Raw genomic sequence first — 14,410 nt, forward strand, 5'->3', positions numbered from 1 at the left:
GGTGCCTTTTGGCAAACTCCAAGCGGGGTGTCATGTGTCTTTTACTCTGAGGAGTGCCTTCCGTCTGGCCACTCTACCATAAAGGCCTGATTGGTGGTGCTGCAGAGATGGTTGTCCTTCTGGAAGGTTCTCTATCTCCACAGAGGAGCTCTGAGTAACCATCGGGATCTTGGTCACCTCGTTGACCAAGGCTCTTCTCCCCCTATTGCTCAGTTTGGCCGGGCGGCCAGCTCTTGGAAGAGTCTTGGTGGTTCCAAACTTCTTCCATTTAAGAATGCTGTAGGCCACTGTTCTTGAGGACCTTCAATGCTGCACACATTTTTTTGGTACCCTTCCCCAGATCTCTGCCTCGACATAATCCTGATTGGGAGCTCTACGGACAATTCCTTTGACCTCATGGCTTGGTTTTTGCGCTGACATGCACTGTCAACTGTGGGACGTTATATAGACAGGTGTGCCTTTCCAAATTATGTCCAATCAATTGAATTTACCACAGGTGGACTCCTCCAATCAAGTTGTAGGAACCCCTCCAAGGATGATCAATGGAAATGGAGTTCAATTTCGAGTTTCATAGCAAAGGGTCTGAATAATTATGTACATAAGGTATTTCAGTTTTTTAAATAAATTAGCAAGTTTTCCTTATAACCAGTTTCTGCTTTGTCATTATGGGGCAGTGTGTGTGTAGGTTGAGAATTTTATTTTATCAATTTTAGAATAAGGCTGTAATGTAACAATGTGGAAAAAGGGAAGGGGTCTGACTACTTTCCGAATGCACTGTACGTAAACAAATAAAATATACAATTATGCTCTGTGTAAAGAATTAAGAAAAGGGCACTTTTTCATCCATTTCATTTTCCTCGTGAGACCATTACCACGAGTTTGGCTGACTTCAAACTTCTTTGACGATGATAACCTTAGATATAAGATGTTAGATAATCTCAGCACGTTGTCTGTAAATTTATGCATTTCCTCATTAGCCTGCCGATAATGAAACAAACAGTGACTCAGATGTTGTCTCACAATTAGTGTAATTACCTGCAGTTGTGAGGTGTTGTTGTCTCAGGATCAATTAGCGATAACGATATGCACAAAACACGCTAGTAATTTCGCTCATCATCCCATCCCCGCATTAATGAACAGAATCCAATTAAAACAAGCGGGCACACAATGCAATTTGCATCCCAATCAATCTCTTGGAAATATCATGCGCATCTTTTTCCCACTCAATTAGAATCAACAAGAGCACTCAAATCATGATGAATGTAGTTTTGTGCTCGAGAACAACTGTGTAAACAAACAAGTTGAATAGGTGTGTGTGTGTATATGTGTGTGTGTGTGTGTATATATATATATATATATACTGTTCAAAAGTTTGGGGTCACGTCGAAATTTCCTTGTTTTTGAAAGAAAAGCGTTTTTTTTTTGTCTGTGTTTAAAATAACATCAAATTGATCAGAAATACAGTGTAGACATTGTTAATGTTGTAAATGGCTTTTGTAGCTGGAAACGGCAATTTTTTAAAATGGAATATCTACGTAGGCGTACAGAGGCCCATTATCAGCAACCATCACTCCTGTGTTCCAATGGCACGTTGTGTTAGCTAATCCAAGTTTATCATTTTAAAAAGCTAATTGATCATTAGAAAACCCTTTTGCAATTGTTAGCACAGCTGAAAACTGTTGGCTGATTTAAAACAGCAAGAAAACCTTCTTTAGTCTAGTTGTGTCTGGAGCGTTAGCATTTCTGTGTTCGATTACAGACTCAAAATGGCCAGAAACAAATAACTTCTGAAACTCATCAGTCTATTCTTGTTCTGAGAAATGAAGGCTATTCCATGCGAGAAATTGGCAAGAAACTGAAGATCTCGTATAACGCTGTGTACGACTCCTTTCACAGAACAGCGCAATCTAACAGGGATGTAAAGAAATGTGTGCACAAAATTTGATAGTTTTTGTGCGTATGAAACATTTCTGGGATTTATTTCAGCTCATGAAACATGGCTGTAACACTTGTTGGGTTTTTATATTTTTGTTTTGTAAATCAAGATTGGTTGAGTCGATGCATTGTCACACTCTGGCTGGGGCTAGGAAATTGAGTTGGAAATTGAAAATCATGTGTGGTGTTTGTTTCTGGTCTGATTAGATGAAGGTCCTCTGATAGGACTTCCTCTGCAATGGTAACTATAGTAACAGAGTAGTACCACTAGTAGAAAACCTAAGCCTCTTGTAGGACGTCAATACTACTCAATTTCATTGGTCTTGGCCCACTGTTCCTCCTCTTGGAAGTATCAAATCAATACACGGCAGCGTATCCAAATCATAACTCTTACACATCCCCCATGTTATGCCCTAGCTCTGACACTACAATGTATTTTAGATCCATGGGCTTTGCAGCAGTGCTACATTTTCACTTCTTTGAATGACTTCAATATGCGGCCGCCAGTTGTCATCCCCGACCAGCGTCGTCGAGCGACAATCAAAATCAGCGTTTCCCCATCTGACCGCCTCGATTGCCAAGATTTCCCTCCTTCTGATGCAACCACAAGATAGCTCCGTTAAAGTAAAATTCGGAGGCTGTCGTTAAAATTGCATTAAAGCATATTACGGCGTAATTAGATATTAGTACCTAATCTTGTGTAATTACAAAGACCGTGTCGTGGCGGCGAGCAAAGGGTGTGGTAAATGAGTTATCTACACATTCGACTGATACCGTATGTGTAATCAGTAAAGAGGTGCACTGACATATGTCGTCAGAAGAGGAAAGGGAAAGATTAAAGGGTTGACGACTATTGAATCGCACACCCCTGTCATGGAGCAGTGGCTTGACTGAATTAGAACATGGTGATCCAATGGCCTCCACTTCAGACAGACCAAGAGATGCAGCTGTAGATACGAGACAGTTGATCTGTATCCCAAATGGCACTGTATTCCATATGTATTGCACAACTTTTTTTTAGATATATATAGGGAATAGAGTGCCATTTTGGACGGACCCTTGGTGTTAGACGGTCTTTGGATTGCAGTCAAAATGAAAGCATCCAGCAAAATCTTGTATAACGTAACTGTAGGGAAATGGTGACGCTTGCACCAGTGTTGGTTCTATTTAAAGGTTCACCTCCGCAAGAGCATACTGTAAGAAGGATAGCAGTATTTTATTGTAATACTAAATGTTTGATGTATCACCAAGTGCTGTTGAAATATACCTGCTTGTAATCATATGTAGTTAGTCCCCCCCTTTGCTGCTATAACAGCCTCTACTCTTCTAGGAAGGCTTTCCACTAACTGTTGGAACATTGCTGTGGGGACTTTCTACCATTCAGCCACAAGCATTAGTGATGTCGGGCACTGATTTTGGACGATTAGGCCTGGCTCGCAGTCGGAGTTCCAATTCATCCCAAAGGTGTTCGATGGGGTTGAGGTCAGGGCTCTGCAGGCCAGTCAAGTTCTTCCACACCGATCTCGACAAACCATTTCTCTATGGACCTCGCGTTGTGCACAGGGGCATTGTCATGCTGAAACAGGAACGGGCCTTTTCCTAAACTAAAAGTTGGAAGCACAGAATCGTCTAGAAGGTAATTGAATGCTGTAGCGTTAAGATTTCCCTTCACTAGAACTAAGGGACCTAACCCGAACTATGAAAAACAGGTAGCGTTCTTTTGGCATCCACCAAATGCAGATTCGTACGTCGGACTGACAGATGGTGAAGCGTGATTCATCACTCCAGAGAACGAGTTTCCACTGTTCCGGAGTCCAATGGCGGTGAGCTTTACACTACTCCAGCAGACACTTGGCATTGTGCATGGTGATCTTAGGCTTGTGTGCGGCTGCTCGGAAATGGAAACCCATGACCTGGCCTCCACAATCACCCAACCTCAACCCAATTGAGATGTTTAGGATGAGTTTGTCTGCAGAGGGAAGGAAATATCTACATAGGTGTACAGAAACCTATTTATTGTGTTAGCTAATCCAAGTTGATCATTTAAAAAAGATAATTGATCATTAGAAAACACTTTTGCGATTATGTTAGCACAGCTGAAAATGGTTGTGCTGATTTTAAAGAAGCAATAAAACGGGCCTTTAGACGAGTTGAGTATCTGGAGCATCAGCATTTGTGCGTTCGATTACAGGCTCAAAATGACCAGAAACAAAGACTTTCTTCTGAAACTCTTCAGTCTATTCTTGTTCTGAGAAATGGAGGCTATTCCATGTGAGAAATTTCCAAGAAACTGAAGATCTCGTACAACGCTGTGTACTATTCCCTTCAAAGAACTGTGCAAACTGTCTCTATCCAGATTAGAAAGAGTGGGAGGCCCCGGTGCACAACTGGTTGGGTTGTGTTTCGGAGGACGCACGGCTCTCGACCTTGGCCTCTCCCGAGTCCGAACGGGAGTTTCAGCCACGAGACAAGACTGAAACTACCAATTGGATACCACAAAACTGCGGAGAAAAAGGGGTAAAAAAAAATGTTTTAAATAAAAATATTCTGCCCTGCTAGAGCTGCCCCCGGTCAACTAAGTGCTGTTGTGAAGTAGGAACGTCTAGGAGCAACAACGGCTCAGCTGCGAAGTGGTTAGCCACACAAGCTCACAGAACGGGACCGGCGAGTGCCGTAGCATGTAAAAAATCATATTTTCTCTGTTGCGACACTCACTACCGAGTTCCAAACTGCCTCTGGAAGCAATGTCAGCACAAGAACTGTTCGTCGGGAGCTTCATGAAATGGGTTTCCATTGCCGAGCAGTCGCACACAAGCCTTAGATCACCACGCTCATGCCAAGCGGCGGCTGGAGTGTTGTAAAGCTCGCCACCATTGGACTCTGGAGCAGTGGAAACACGTTCTCTGGAATGTTGAATCACGCTTCACCATCTGGCAGTCGGACGGACGCATCTGGGTTTGGCGGATGCCAACTGTAAAGTTTGTTGGAGGAAGAATAATAGTCTGGGGCTGTTTTTTGTGGTTCGGGCTAGGCCCCTTAGTTCCAGTGAAGGGAAATCTTAATGCTACAGCATACAATGACGTTATAGACAATTCTGTGCTTCCAACTTTGTGGCAACAGTTTGGGGAAGGCCCTTTCCTGTTTCCGCATGACAATGTCCCCGTGCACAAAGTGAGGTCCATACAGAAAGGTTTTGTCGAGACTGGCGTGAAGAACTTGACTGACCTGCACAGAGCCCTGACCTCAACCCCATCGAACACCTTTTGGAATGAATTGGAAAGCTGACTGCGAGCCAGGCCTAATCGCCCAACATCAGTGCCAGACCTCACTAATGCTCTTGTGGCTGAAATGAAGCAAGTCCCGGCAGCAATGTTCCAACATCTAGTGGAAAGCCTTCCCAGAAGAGGGGAGGCTGTTAGAGCAGCAAAGGAGGGACCAACTCCATGTTAATGCCCATGATTTTGGAATGAGATGTTCAACAAGCAGGTGTCCACACACTACATGACCAAAAGTGTGTCTTAAATTAAGAATTCAATATATAAAATCAAATGCGCCAAATACAACCTTACAGTGAAATGCTTGCTTAGCCCGTAACCAATAATGCAGTTTTAAGAAAAATATGTTTTTTAAAGTATTTACTAAAATAAAATAAACTGCAATTAAAAAAATATATAAAGACAACAATAAAATAACAGTAGCGAGGCTATGTACAGGGGGTACTGGTACAGAGTCAATGTGCGGAGCACAGGTTAGTTGAGGTTATTGAGGTAATATGTACATGTAGGTAGAGGTAAAGTGACTATGCATACAGTAGATAATAAACAGAGTATCAACTCAGTAAAAATGGCGGTGGGGGGACAATGCAAATAGTCTGGTTAACCATTTGATTAATTATTCAGGAGTCTTATGGTTTGGGGGTATAAGCTGTTGAGAAACCTTTTGGAACTAGACTTGGCGCTCCGGTACCGCTTGCCGTGTGGTAGCAGAGAGAACAGTCTATGGCTAGAGTCTTTGGCAATTTTTAGGGCCTTCGTCTGACACCGCCTGGTATAGAGGTCCTGTATGGCAGGAAGCTTGGCCCCAGTGATGTACTGGTCCATACGCACTACCCTCTGTAGTGCCTTGCGGTCAGAGGCCGAGCAGTTGAGGATCTGAGCACCCATGCCAAATCTTTTCAGTCTCCTGAGGGGAAATAGGCGTTGTCGTGCCCTCTTCACGACTGTCTTGGGGGTGGCCTGTCAGGAAGTCCAGGTTACAGTTGCAGAGAGGTGTTTAGTCCCGGGTTCCTTAGCTAGGTGATGAGCTTTGAGGGAACTATGGTGATGAACACTGAGCTGTAGTCAATGAATAGCACTCACATAGGTGTTCCTTTTGTCCAGGTGGGAAAGGGCAGTGTGGAGTGCAATAGAGATTGCTGGATCTGTTGGAGTGGTATGCAAATTGGATTGGGTGTCTGGGAAAATGGTGTTGATGTGAGCCATTACCAGCCTTTCAAAGCACTTCATGGCTACAGAAGTGAGTGCTACGGGTCGGTAGTCATTTAGGAAGGTTACCTTGGTGTTCTTTGGCACAGGGACTATGGTGTCTGTCTATGGTGTCGGATGTATGTTCTTCATGCAAATGACAGGGATTTTGGCCTTGTCGGGTGTCTGAGGTAAATCCTTTGCGTCCGACTCTTTAAAGAAGAAATCTTTGTCCGGTACGAGGTGATTATTCGTTGTTCTGATATCCAGAAGCTCTTTTCAGTCATAAGAGACGGTGGCAGAAACATTATGTACAAAATAAGTTACAAATAACTCGAACAAACGCACAATTGATTAAACGGCAGCCATCTCCTCTGGCTCCATTACTAGACCTATCCTCAATGATTGTGAGAAAAGCATTGCGAGCGATAGGCCGACACAAAGGAACAAACGTATAGTAAGTGACCAGATTGCATCTGGAGAGCCACCTAATTGTATGAGCATGTTGATCCTCTCGCAATGAAAATGCTATATATGACATTCTTCCTCACGTCTCTGTGCTAGTTAATAAACAATGATTAGTGATCAGATACTGTAGATGGGCAGTGACTCTGAATTAGCATCCTGCTGAGGTTGCAGTGTGATTGTGCTGCTGATTATCCCTCTGCTACTGTGCTTGGCTTCATTAAGGATGAGGGCTGTGTCCCCTTGAGAATGATGCTCCTCTGCTCCAGTCAGAAATAGCATCTCATTTGGAACCCATTGGAACTCCTCTCAGAGCATAGCCCATCTCATGGCCATTTGGGAGCAGCACTTTACAATATCGTGCCTAGGTTACTGAGAGAGTCACATCATGGTCACCCATGTATTTGTAATGTGTGCCAGTAAGCCAAGCACAAGTGAAAGATGATATACACAGTAAGTTGTGAATGTTAACGCTCGCATTTATTTAGACAACAGTGGGCCACATTAAATGGGCTTGTGGGCCGGATCTGGCTCGCGGTCCACCAATTTGAGACCCCTGTTTATAGAATGGTCTCTTGATAAGGATGTGTGTGCTGCATGTTGCGACTTTTTGCACATGTGGAGGGTAACCAGAGACATTCAGTAGTCTATACCCACTTACACACACACACAGCTGTGTCTGAAGGTTTTACCTGAGAACCACATTTTCTCCCTCTGCAGTTCACAGCCAGCCCAGCTCTTACTGTAGAACCCATGTACGTTCACTGAATGTAGTCGTTTGGAGAGAAAGTGAGGTTCATTTTCTGCTTTTGTGTGCCCCTGTCCTCACCCACAGGGCAGTAATTAGCATGGTTTTTGGTTCACACGCAAAAATGGACAGGTCCCGCAGGGGTGGGTGGGTGTGTGTGTGTGTGCACTCTAGGCCCCCATTCGTCAAAGCAGTGGTTGACTATGCCAGGCCATAGCTGTAGATTAATCTGCCTGCAGCCCCACACTGAGACCCGCACTCCCCATTAATCTAACGCCTGGTCCGTGTGTGTGTGTGCGTGCGCTGTAGGTTTGTATCCATAGATTTATGAATATGCTGACTTGAATACATACTGTCTTTTACAGAATTTGTAATTTTTTTTATAGGGGGTTGCCTTTTCAACAGTAACTAATATTTGGGTGAGAAGGAGGCATTGTCCAGGCAGGTTTGCGGTACTGGTATAGAGGGGTGGACAGTGAGAGAAGGCAGACCAAACACCTCCAGCCAACAAGCTACAGGGGAGACCAACTGGAGTGGGAGGGAAATTTAAATCCAATCGATATTGTGCAACTGAAGAGGCAGAAGTGGCTTAAATCATTTTCTCTGTCAATTGGCCAAAGATAAGTGGATACAGGAGATGAAGTAAAAAGGGAGCTTTGTTGTCTGGCAATGTTCCCATCAGACGGGTCTAGAGGAGAGGAAATTATTACACTTATTCAGATAGAAACCCTCTTACCTTAGCTGGGGTTGAGTCCGAGAGAGTGCTCTGTCTGTGTGTGTTAGGGATGGGCACGGTTAATCGAATATCGAACAGACGTTAGTATTCAATTACTTCAGTGAGTGTTCAGTGAAAAAGCTTTGTCTAAAATGAAATTATCCTTGTGACACTTTTACCTACAAGGATATACCATGACATTTGAAAATCTTAATTTAACAAAACATACTTGAGTAGTCTTTATGAAACGTTGCGTTGAGCTACTGCTGCGCATTTGGTCCTCCAGGCTGTCCTGACATCGGTATGCTGTTTTCCCTACTTTAAACAGCAATAACAGGCGCTCGCCTATCGGCGGTTCCACTAGACCTGAAGCGGATCAATGCAAAACACCTTTTTTGTAACAATCACTTCTATCATGGCAAAAATCTGACTTCTCTTTCGCTGTTGCTTACAAATTCCCGGGGAAATCACACTGTCCGCTGTTTACCTCAGCCATGTGCATTTGCGTCATTCTGATTGGTTGAGACAGTCAAGCAATTTTTTTTTTTTTTAAGTGTCATTTCGACAAAAAGGAAGTCACAAAAATTGAATAGTAAAATAATTTCAAATGCACATCCCTAGTGTGTGTGTGCGCCTGTGTTGGAGGACTGCTTGGTGACAAATAGTATAGCTATCTGCCTTTACCACAAATAGTATAGCTAATCTTTTGACATTTCTTTTGAACCACTCTCTAAATTCAACCATGTTACCTGCCATGACGTGAACCATTAGGAAATAGCTTCTCCAACCCCAACACTGTCACAATTGTCCACCATTTTGGAGACACTGTGCTTTGTCATAGCACTCCACTCAACCCCAAGTTGTCTATTCAGTCCTCAACAAGTCTCCTCTTCCTCTTTTCTCATTTTTTTAATATACTCTTTTTTTCAAATCCACTCCTAGTCCCTCTTAACTCTCTCTCTCTCCATCTCCTCCTCTCTCTTCAGGCATTCTCCCCTCATCCTCTCCTCCTCTGTGCTCTCTCTGCCCCGGCCATGCTACACTGCTCTGTGTATTAATTGTGGTTTGATAAATTCCCAACTGTGGCTTTGTGGGATTGTGGAGTCAATGACTCAGAACTGCAGTGGAGAGAAACTCCACAGAGGCGTTTGGCCCGGCTGCTACCGAGAGGAGAGGAGCTATGTTGGCACCGCCGCCAAGAAGCTAGCAGCTTGACTCCAAATTGCTCTCATCTTGAGGCATCTTCTCCTTTTAACTCTGAGATATTGATAATTAAAGATGCTTTATTATAGCAGCTGTTTAGTCATTGATCTGGAAAGCTTTATCTCTCATACATCCTGTATTGTCGTTTGTTTATAGGAACCGATAGCCATGAGGTAAAAGCTAAAGAGGTGCCTCTGTCGCCAAGCAGATTTGCGTAGGATTTCGGATGAGGTGCCAAGTGATGGTTATTTATAGACTCCTCAGGTGATCCTTTTACATTCACTTTGTCGTTGTAGTTCTCTCTCACATCCCATTTTACCGGCCCTCATAGGTTCTCCTGTCTATAGTTAGCTACTCTGTGATGGGCATCATTAAAACCGTAGCTGGCATTTCAATTTAATTTTTTAATTTACACTTAACATTTTTGCCATTCTTTGGCCATAGTCACCAACAAATAGCGTTTGGGCATATATTTGCCATTGCTGTCAGCCTCATACCAATACACAGACTACTTTAGCTTTGTTAACGGCTCACTGTGTGTTAAGGCATGGTTGCATAAGGTGTAAAACTGCAATAAATCACCAAAAGTGACTTTCTCACAAGACATTATAGCCAACGATGCTTTTTCACACAACACCCCTTGTCAAAAAAAAAAATCCATCTCGAATAATGAGCCGCGTCACAGATAAAGTAAATATACGAAGGCGTTAAGTAACAAGTCGTTATGAAATCACATCAAATCTAGAGTATGTGATGACTGCAGTAAATACAGTACTGTTGGAGGTGTGGATGGGAGGAGGGAGCTCGGGATGAACGAGTGAGAGCATGTGACAGTCACGCCACCATAGCCCTGCTTTGAGACCATGAACCAGGGAAAGTTAGCAGGCTGCCAACCAATCAGGAGGAGCAATTCAGAGCCCCGAGTCATTAGGGTAAACGAGCGAGGGGGATTTACAGTAGTCGGGCTAATGCATAGTAATCGTCAGGAATTATTTTCTATCTAGCTCCCCAATCCCGCACATTGCCACAAAGGCCTTCCACAACGAGCGTAATTAATTTGACTGTACTTTCTCCACTGCATTTTTATCGCTGGCCAAAATCACCTACTTTTAAGAAATTATATTGAAGATTAAATTAGGGTTTTTAAAATCAAGGTCTCCCAGAAGAAGGTGCCTCTGGGCGAAATAAGATGAATAATTATGCTAAAGTGCGTTATGTAGCCAGATGAAGATATTCCTTGAAACTAAGTGAGTCATCGTTGGCTGCTCGACGCTTCCTGCTAGCATACCCAAGCATAAATTGAATAACATGTATTGAATGGTTAGAGGATAGAGAATTATCTATTCATAGATTGAGAATAGAGTCACCTTGACAATGTCTATGCATAATGGAAATGGAAAATGGGATATTTCTTGTGCTGCTTATTGTATGTAACAGTGCAGTTGAAGGCAGCATTCAGAGAGAGAAACGGTCCTTTTTGTTCAGTTATGCTTTAGTTCACTTTGAGGTACTACTGAGATCCTTTTCCAAACAATGTTTATCAATTTCATTAAATATTTATTCTGTAAATACACTGACTGGACAAAACATTAGGAACATCTTCCTAATATTGAGTTCCACCCCCTTTTGCCCGCAGAACAGCCTCAGTTTGACGGGACGTGGACTCTACATGGTGTCAATGTTGGCTGGATTTCATTTGGGTGGTGGACCATTCTTGATACACACGGGAGATTTGAGCGTGGAAAAACCCGGCAGTGTTGCAGTTTTTGACACTCCAGTTCGCCTGGCACCTACTACCATAACCCGTTCAAAGGCACTTAAATATTTTCTTGTCCATTCACCCTCTGAATGGCACACATACACAGTCCATGTCTCAATTGTCCTCCCCTTCATCTACATTGACTGAAGTGAATTTAACTGTGACGTTAATTAATAAGGACCATAGACGAATCCAGGTGAAAGCTATGTCATGGAAAGAGCAAATGTTTTGTATACTCGGTGTACTCGGTCTTCCTTGCGCCCCTTTATGGTGTTTGCTTTGGGTGGGCGAGATGGGGCAGTCTGTATCTCATGAGGGGTTGAGTTTAACCTTTCTCTCGCACGCTCTCTCCCTCTCCGTCCAGGGCGGGCTCTGATGAGATTGACGGACAGGAAGCTGGAGCGAATGGGCATCATGCAGGAGGGCCAACGGCAGTACATCCTCCAGCAGGTCCTGCAGCTCCGCGTCAGAGAAGAGGTCCGCACCCTGCAGCTACTCACGCAAGGTACAACTCTCACCATGGCAGCGTCTCAAATGGCACCCTACTTCCTATATAGTGCACTACTTTTCACCAACGGTAGGAACAGTAGGGTGACAATTGGGATTGCACCTCATAACACCTCTGTCATTGGCCATGATGGAGCCGGTGTGACCAGCTTTACAGTGATAGCCTATGAAACGATAGGCCATTTCACTTACCCGATTTGCATGGTCGTGCGGCTTTACATTCAATTGGTTTTAATTGTTCTCTCAGCACTCTTTATGTGGCCAAAGCCAGCCATCTGCACCAATCAACACTACAGCCAATTTACAGTATGTGTGTATTTCTGGACCCTACTCTACAGTCTGTCTCCCCATCTCAGATCGTCCAATCACAACACTGACCCCATACACCGTGACATCCAGTCATTCTTAGTGATTTGTCTCTCCTCAGCGTTCAGCACCACTCATCACCACCTGTAACTAAAATCAGCATCATCCCCATCAACTTGTCTCTGGCTCTCAACACAGATCTCTTTTGCTTCAGGGGCGAAATCCAAATACTGGGAAACTGTTCTCGTCTCGAATTCTTGTGGTGTTTCTCTTTGATGCTCCTTTCTTGTTGCCACTGGTTGAGGGAGAGCGAGATGCTACACTACTGCTGGGGGAGAGGGGCCCCTTGTGTCCCTAGAAATGCTGAACTTGTGCTACTAGAACTACTGCTGTGAGAATTAGAACGGGGAGGGAAGAAAGGAGGGAGAAATGGGGAGTGGTGTGAAAAGGAGGAAGTGTGAAATGAAGGGAAGGAGCTGGACAAAGGAGAACTAGATTTACTGCGGAAAGGGCTGGGTGGGTCATTTAGTGGGGGAAGTGAACACTGAAGGAAGATGATAAGAGAGGGAGAGAGCCTTGAACAGAGGAGAGCTGGTGTACTTTAGATACTTTTTTGGGAATAAAGGTGTGGGAAGGGAGGACCAAACGGTCAGGGAAGTTATGGGAAATGACAAAAGTGACAAAAGGCGGCGTGAAAGAGGAGTTTGTGAGAAAAGGAGAGAGTGGAGATGAGATGAGGAGAGCGGTGGTGTAATTACTGCGGTGTACCCAGGCAGAATTAGCCAGACGGACAGTGATTAACCTTTAAGGAGCAGTGGGCCATGGGAGGAGAATAATTAGATTCCTATCTCTCTCTCATCGTCTCCACGCAGAGGATTCTGGAGTATTCTCTACTTTTTTTAGCAACAACAAAGGAGAGTTGTCCTTTCGCTAAACAGTAATGCTCAAGTTAGGTAGAGAGGCTTTTTAGACTGAGGAGGACAGTTTGATAAAGTGGCATTGTTTTCCAAAACTGTGCCGTTCCATTACATATACTTTCATAACATTGTTTGTTCACATTCAAGTCCAGTGCCTTCAGAAAGTATTCATAACCCTTGACTTGTTCCACATTTTGTTGTTACAGCCGGAGTTCAAAATAGATTCAATATATTAAAAAAAATGTCTGCACACAACACTCCATAATGACTCCATAATAAGATAAAACATGTTTTTAGAAATGTTTGCGCATTTTGGGCAGCGACTACAGCTTTGAGTCTTTCTGGGTAAGTCTCTAAGAGCTTTGCACACCTGGATTGTACAATATTTGCCCATTTTATTTTTAAAATTCTTCAAGCTCTGTAAAATTGGTTGTAGATCATTGCTAGACAGGAATTTTCCAGTCTTACCATAGATTTGTCTGGCAGATTTAAGTCAAAATGGTAACTAAGCCATTCAGGAACATTAATTGTCTTCTTGGCAACGCCAGTGTAGATTTGGCCTTGTGTTTTAGGTTATTGTCCTGCTGAACGGTGAATTCATCTCCGTGTCTGATGGAAAGCAGACTGAACCAGATTTTATTTTTATCCTGAAAAACTCCCCAGTCCTTAACGATTACAAGCATTCCCATAACATGATGCAGCCACCACTATGCTTGAAAATATGGAGAGTGGTACTCTAATGTATTGGATTTTCACCAAACACAATACTTTGTATTCAGGGCAACAATTAGGTTAGTATTGTGGAGTAGCTACAATGTTGTTGGTCCATTCTTGGTTTTCTCCTATAACTGTTGTAAAATCACCATTCGCCTTTCGCGAGTGGTTTCTTTCTTCTCCGGCAACTGAGTTAGGAAGGACCCATGTATCTTTGTAGTGACTGGGTGTATTGATGCACCATCCAAAGTCATCCATCACCATGCTCAAAGGCATATTCAATGTCTACTTTTATTTTTACCCATTTACCAATAGGTGCCCATCCTTTGCGAGGCATTGGAAAACCTCCCTGGTCTTTGTGGTTGAAATGCACTGCTCGACTGAGGGACCTTACAGCTAACCATATGTGTGGGGTACAGAGATGAGGCAGTCATTCAAAAATCATGTTAAACACTTATTGCACATCGTGAATCCATGTAACTTATTTTGTGACTTATTAAACTCATATTTACTCCTTAGCTTATTTAGGCTTGCCATAACAAAGGGGTTGAATACTTATTGACTTGATACATTTCAGCTTTTCATTTTTAATTAATTTGTAAACATTTCTAAAAACATAATTCCACTTTGATATTATGGGATATTGTGTGTGGGGACCAGTGACACGAAATCTACATT

General features: G+C 43.3%; 2 protein-coding genes across 5 annotated transcripts in view; one reads left to right on the top strand and one right to left on the bottom strand.

The window, feature by feature from the left end:
* Positions 1-14,410, top strand: part of LOC111954708 (sterile alpha motif domain-containing protein 12-like) — a 132,608-nt gene that overhangs the window by 41,569 nt on the left and 76,629 nt on the right. For all 4 annotated transcript variants that reach the window (XM_070436014.1, XM_023974594.2, XM_023974595.2 and 1 more), the window contains one exon: positions 11,653-11,793. In XM_070436014.1, the coding sequence (XP_070292115.1) occupies positions 11,653-11,793 (141 nt within the window). The remainder of the gene's footprint in view (positions 1-11,652; positions 11,794-14,410) is intronic.
* Positions 1-14,410, bottom strand: part of aard (alanine and arginine rich domain containing protein) — a 348,357-nt gene that overhangs the window by 22,170 nt on the left and 311,777 nt on the right. The gene's annotated exons all lie outside the window — the stretch shown is intronic.

Source organism: Salvelinus sp. IW2-2015, linkage group LG30 (assembly GCF_002910315.2).
Source record: "Salvelinus sp. IW2-2015 linkage group LG30, ASM291031v2, whole genome shotgun sequence".
Classification (NCBI taxonomy): Eukaryota; Metazoa; Chordata; class Actinopteri; order Salmoniformes; family Salmonidae; genus Salvelinus; species Salvelinus sp. IW2-2015.